Raw genomic sequence first — 6,000 nt, forward strand, 5'->3', positions numbered from 1 at the left:
GTCTGGGAGCAGGGGACCACTGCTGCAGAATACTGTAGTTCTCTAGAATGGTGGGTCTATTAGTCACTCTGCCTGGTCACACACCAAAGTCAGGTTTACCTGCTGGGCCCTGCTGTACATGTTTTGGTGCATTGGTACATGTGGGTAGTGGCAGACAGGCAGCAGTCGCATGGGAGGGAGGTGACTTTAGAAGGGGGCATATGGCACACTGGAGGTTTGGGATGGCTGGCTCCAAACTGAACCGTAGCATTCTCCCACCTTGTACTTGGGTGCAAAGAGCAGACTGGGCTGGGGGCACACAGGTCCCTGGGTGGCTATGCGCTACATGTACTTAGCCAGGCTGTGGAACGGAGGAATGAGCAGAGCACTGCCCCGTGCCTTTCCGTGCTGCAGGTGGTGTCCGTGGACACGCAGGGGCAGAAAGCCCACTTCCAGGATGGGGCCTTCCAGAGGTACGACCAGCTCCTCATTGCGACAGGAAGCAGGTGAGAAAGCGGGGCAGCCATGTTTGCTCAGCACAGGGGGCCTGAGGGGGGAAGAGTGCAGCAGGCCTTTGACCTCGTGCTCACAGGGGGAGAGGGCAGGCACAGCTGCCTTTTAATAAGCAGGGCAACTGTAACTGAAGTCTCCTCTCCCACAGCCCCAGGCAGCTCCAGTGCCCTGGCTCAGACCTGGAGAATGTGTGTTCCCTGCAAACCCCAGAGGATGCTAACAGGATTCTCCACCTAGCAACTGGCAAGAGGGTGGTGATTCTAGGCGCTTCATTCATTGGTACGAGACTGGCGTAGCAACTGCCTGACTTCACACAGCGAGTCAGAATTGGGTGGGGTCAGATCACTAATTGTAAGCCGAGCCTTGAAATCTATTTTCACTGTGTGCTGATTAACCAAAGGCCATTTGCCAAAAGCGGCTGCGATGCTCAGTGGTGGGTGGCCGCTCCGTGCTGTTCTGGGCTGTGCATTACTCTGTGGGGGGTGCCCCACCCCAAGCCATTCCTCTGGAAGCACCAAAAACTGCAAACAGCACTTGGACCTGGGGGGAAGGGGATCTATTTTATGGAGGTGTCACCTCATCCTTCAGGAGTGCAGGCTGCCTTGTTCAGCACCATCTGGGAGAGTGGGGGTTTGCTGTGCCCTGGGGAGGCAAACAGGCCTGAAGTGCAGCTAGTGGGGTGCATAGGGGGAAGGAGAAGTCTTTGCCCCTCCTGGTACTTGGATCCCTGGTGAATCCCAGGAGGATTCAGGATACTAGAGAGTGATACTTGTATAAAAGCAGGCGGCAGGGACAGTATCTCTGACACACTTCCCACCCCCAGGGGTGAAAGATTTCCAGCTTCATCCCTATTTCCAGGGAGAAGGCTGGTGGTGGGGGTGGGGTACTTGTGCCAATTTCACTGCAGACATGTCCATTATGTGCAGGGATGGAGGTTGCTGCCTTCCTTTCAGACAAGGCCAGCACCATCTGCGTGGTGGAAAGAGAGGAGTTCCCCTTCCAGGCAGTGCTGGGGCCTCAGGTCGGAGGTGTTGCCATGAAGGTATAGTTAATAGCAGACAGAGAATGCACACAGATCCAAGTGGTGTGGAAGCCCTACACTGCACACGCACAGTCACACAGCGAGCGCAAACCTCCCGCCCGCTCTGTGCCCGAGACGCCACACTTACCCCTCCCTACCCACCTTGCACACAGCTCACCAGCTTGGACAGCTGTGCCTTATGTGCACACACATGGGCTATTCCCAGCCATCCCTCCCTAGCCACACTGGTCTCCTCTCAGCCCCTCTCGATTCTGGCCGATTTGCATGCCTCATGCCCACGTCTGCCCCAAGCTAATATTCCCGCCTTATGTGCTAGGGCTCCTGTCGGAGCACAGACTGGGGACCCAGAAGGAGGCGTGGCTGTTCCTCCATCAGCTGTAGGAGATGCCAGCTCTCTCATCCACAGGACCTGCTTGGGAAGGTGGGGTGGTACTTAGAGAACCCTAGTGGGCAGCTATCTGCCTGGGTTTCTGGAAGGGGAGGAATGTGTAATTGTTGAATTAATCAGGGATAGAACATTGATGAGAAGAGCTATTTGGGGCTGGGGTAATTCCTCTTCCTTGTTTCAGATGCTGCAGAATAAAAGAGTGAAATTCTACATGAAGGCTGAAATCTCTGAGCTGCAAGGAAAGAACAGAAAGGTTAGCAAGTCCTTAACACCAGCTCCGCACCTGGACTGCTCCCAAAATCTGCTTCCAATGTGGGCCTATACCGTTCCACTCCCATCCCGTGTTCCTTCCACAGCCTGCGTAATCTCCAGTCTCCCAGGGCACTAAACTCTACACTTGTTTCACCTACACAGGCACTAGCTTGCTCTCCACCGCCCCTAGAATCAGAGTCTCCTGGGCCCAGAAACATGGATTGGGTGGTCCAGGGTCTGAGAAAGCAAAGCACCATAGTGAGGGCAGGGGTGTGGGGGGGGGGGGGGCGGGGGAGGCTCTAAGGCAGCCTCTCAGTGAATAGTGTTGCCTCTTTCCTAGGTTACAGAGGCTGTTCTGGCCAGTGGAGAGAAGCTACCTGCAGATGTGGTGGTGGTGGGAATAGGTAAGAGACTAACCAGTACACCTTTGCTTCACGTAGACCCCATCCGTATCTATGCTGCCCCTCACCTTCCAGGACCTCTGGAACACTAGCTAAAACCCAAAGCAATGCTGCCCACCGTAAAACAGAGCCTGGCTAGCTCACCTTCCAAGACTAACTCCCGAGAGAATAATTACTCTCTCTACCCTAGCCCCAAGCAACCCGAGATACCCTGAGCAGGACATGCTTGTGACTTGATTGCCTCACATTCTCCCTTCCTGTAGTGCTGCTCCAGGAGTATTCTCCCCCTCCCCCCCCCCCCCCCCAGGGATCCATTTTTACACTCATTGCACCCGTTACTCAAATACCTTGTCCTGCTTAGAGCTGGGGTTTGATTACCCCTCATGCAGCTCTCCTTGTCACCTTCCCCTCCATATGCTGCAGTTTGTTCTTACTGTGCTTTACCAACTCCAGCCCATGCGGGATTGAATAATCCTTAAACAGCTGTGCTCCCCCCTGCACTGTCCTACATGAGCTTTCTTCACGCTCCTGCCACACCTCTTGCGTGTCTTCGTCTTTCCCCAAGGTGTCACCTCCAACTCAGGTTTCCTGAAGGACGCTTCAATTGCTATGGACCGTAGAGGCGCCATCCTGGTGGATTTGGTGCGTAAGTTCCTGCGAGGCATGCACACATCACATTTAAGGTTCCGTGCATTCTAGGTCACTAATCACCCCTTCTCCCTTCTTAGTTCATGCAAACCAACGTCCCAAGAGTCTTTGCTGCTGGAGATGTGACTTCATTTCCAGTCACACTGTTCGGTGGGATGACCGCCACCATCCGTCACTGGCAGATAGCACAGGCTCATGGTGAGGGACTGCAGCAGCATTAGCACTATCTGTGTCTGCCTCCCTTCCCAACACAGCTGGAAAAACAGGCTTGAGAAATGGTCACAAGGCTGCAAGGCCTGTGCCTGGGGCAAGTGGGCTCCAGGACATGCACAGCCCCTACCTATGCACCAAACCAGCTCCACTGACCAGCCCACATGCCATGCAATGGGGCCAGCTATGACCAAATGTCAAAGGGAGGGAGGGGAAGGGATCATGCACTTAGAGGTGGGTAGCTGCTGCTGCCAGCCGAGTCAGTCAATATCCCGCTTCCCACCTTGAGCCAAGGCAGGAGACAGACTTCAAGATGAGAGAGCTGATGAACCTGAAGTTTTAAGTCTCCCGTGAAAGTATCTTCTGGAAAAATACATTCTCCCCTCCTGGGGTTCTCTGGGTCGTTTCAGGTCACATTGCTGCTTTAAACATGCTGAAGAAGCAGAAGGCATTGCACACCATTCCTTTCTTTTGGACCTCGCTGCTTGGAAAAAGCATCCGCTATGCAGGTGGGAGGGGAGCAGAAACCGCCATCCCCCGCCCCATACCTGTGCAAAGCTAGGTGCTCAGATACTGCAGGGATGGGGACCTTATAAGCACCCAGACAGAGGTTTGAACCATTCTCCCAGTCAATCAGAGAGAGTGAGGGTGAGAAGTCCCCCACCCCCAAACCCCTTCTTTACTTTGGGGAAGCTACAGCAGAAAACCCAGTGTCAAGTCATAGCCCAGGACATTAGGGTCAGAGGTCATGTCCCCAGGGGACAAGGGTCACCCTCTCTCCCCTTGGCCACAGCCAGAGCCCTAACTGCAGGGAACATGCAGCCCAGCTCTCACCTCAAGGTCCTTCCACTGGTCTACTGAGCTGTCTCCCCCCCCCACCTGCAGTTATTTGGTCATTGAGCTTAAGGGGCATGGTGGCATCGGCCCAGACCCAGGCCCCACTGCATCTTCTGTGTTTGCAGGCTATGGGAAAGGATACACAGAGACTGTCGTGAAGGGAAATCTGGAGCAGCTGAAGTTCTTGGTCTTTTACATCAAGTGAGTGAATCTGTAGCCCAATTAGCTTGGACCTCTTGGCAAGTCAGAGCCAGACCCAGCTAGTGCATCTGCCAAGAACTTACTCTTCCTGTGCAGGATGCAGCACCCCTGCCCATGGTGCTCGGGGGTGGTCCTTGGCAGTACCGCAGGGGGCATGCGCCACACCACCCTGCCAAGAGTGTGCATGAGAGTGTTGCCGTCCATCCAGCTTCTGCACGGTGGGGCATGGAAAGGAGGGAGGAACAGGCCACCAGAGAAGAAGATTGACAGATCTTTCAACAGCCTCCCTGCTTTATAGAAAAGCTTCCTTTTGGAGGTTCAATATTAAAACTGTAGGGTCCCAGGATCCAGAGACTGAGACATATCAGCTCTGGAGAGAGGAAGGGAGAAGTGGGATAGCATCTGTTTTCACTCTACCCGACTCTTAACCCATTCAGCACTCGATCCCCGTGGGCACTGTGCACTTTAGCAGACCCGCACTTCGCCATGGAGAGCCTGCACTGTCTCTGCCCATGGGGATCCCAGCTCCTGCCCAGCTCAGAGCTGATCAGAATAAAGCTGCTAGACCAGCAGTCCCTTAAGCTCTAGGAGGCTGCAGTGCTCTGTCACTCACGGGGCTGGAGGGGAGAATCTCTCATTTCCTGAGGCTTTTCTCTTTCAGGGATGATTATGTGATTGCCGTTGCCAGCCTGAACTTTGACCCCATGGTCTCCCTGGTAGCCGAGGTCATGTACTCCGGCAGACAAATCTCAAAAGCAGAGGCCCAGTGAGTAACTCAACTGACCCACTAAGTTCATGCCCCATGAGGTTACTGCTGCCTCGTTAGCATCAGCCCCGACTGGGCCAGAGCACTGTCACAGGCAGGCCTTTCCTCAGCATCCTGTCTTCTGTTGCAGGTCCTCTGATATAACCTGGATGAAGCAAGCCTAATGCGAGACTGCCTGGGGGCTCCGTAACACCCCTACAGGCGCAATCATTTCCCATACCCCCGTCCTCCCGCTTAGGAGAAATAAAAACCAGCATGAAACAGAGCAGGAGCCCTGCTTTTCATGTCTGCAATCACAACCACGGCATCCCTTCTCTTTACTTGGGAAAGTTTATTGGGGGGGGGGGGGGGGGGGTGGAAGGAAGGAGAAGAGAAGTGCTGGATCAACCAGACATTACAGAAGAGGACAAGTTGAGGGGAAACCGTTGGGCTGAAGAACAGCAGGCTACCACAGTCCTGGAACTCAGCTGAATGGTGGTCGTGGCCAGGGTCTGAGCAAACAGGGGAAGCTCGTATCCCAACCATGCAGTCAGTCTGACAGCTCTATTTTAAAAAATACCTATGAACATTGGCCAGTAAGATAGGTGCGCTACTAGTCTCCATGAAAGCGCCTCTAACAAACAGCAAAGCAGGAAGAGGCAACTTTTCTCCAGCAAGGGGAGCTGTAGCCTAGATAAGTCTTTCACACAGCTAGAATCTAGCCCTACGTGCTCTGTCAAAGAACTAAAGCGTAATGCATCATCACTAATACTGCACCCCCACT

At 54.0% G+C, this 6,000-nt stretch overlaps 1 protein-coding gene across 5 annotated transcripts in view; it reads left to right on the forward strand.

The window, feature by feature from the left end:
- LOC128825786 (apoptosis-inducing factor 3-like) overlaps nucleotides 1-5,536 on the forward strand; it is a 21,752-nt gene extending 16,216 nt beyond the window's left edge. For all 5 annotated transcript variants that reach the window (XM_054008572.1, XM_054008575.1, XM_054008574.1 and 2 more), the window contains 11 exons: nucleotides 394-485; nucleotides 641-771; nucleotides 1,419-1,534; nucleotides 2,104-2,175; nucleotides 2,515-2,578; nucleotides 3,141-3,217; nucleotides 3,304-3,421; nucleotides 3,844-3,942; nucleotides 4,396-4,471; nucleotides 5,133-5,237; nucleotides 5,368-5,536. In XM_054008572.1, the coding sequence (XP_053864547.1) occupies nucleotides 394-485; nucleotides 641-771; nucleotides 1,419-1,534; nucleotides 2,104-2,175; nucleotides 2,515-2,578; nucleotides 3,141-3,217; nucleotides 3,304-3,421; nucleotides 3,844-3,942; nucleotides 4,396-4,471; nucleotides 5,133-5,237; nucleotides 5,368-5,401 (984 nt within the window). In that variant the 3' untranslated portion in view covers nucleotides 5,402-5,536. The remainder of the gene's footprint in view (nucleotides 1-393; nucleotides 486-640; nucleotides 772-1,418; nucleotides 1,535-2,103; nucleotides 2,176-2,514; nucleotides 2,579-3,140; nucleotides 3,218-3,303; nucleotides 3,422-3,843; nucleotides 3,943-4,395; nucleotides 4,472-5,132; nucleotides 5,238-5,367) is intronic.
- The last annotated feature ends 464 nt before the right edge of the window (nucleotides 5,537-6,000 follow it).

Source organism: Malaclemys terrapin, chromosome 18 (genome assembly GCF_027887155.1).
Source record: "Malaclemys terrapin pileata isolate rMalTer1 chromosome 18, rMalTer1.hap1, whole genome shotgun sequence".
NCBI classification, from domain to species: domain Eukaryota; kingdom Metazoa; phylum Chordata; order Testudines; family Emydidae; genus Malaclemys; species Malaclemys terrapin.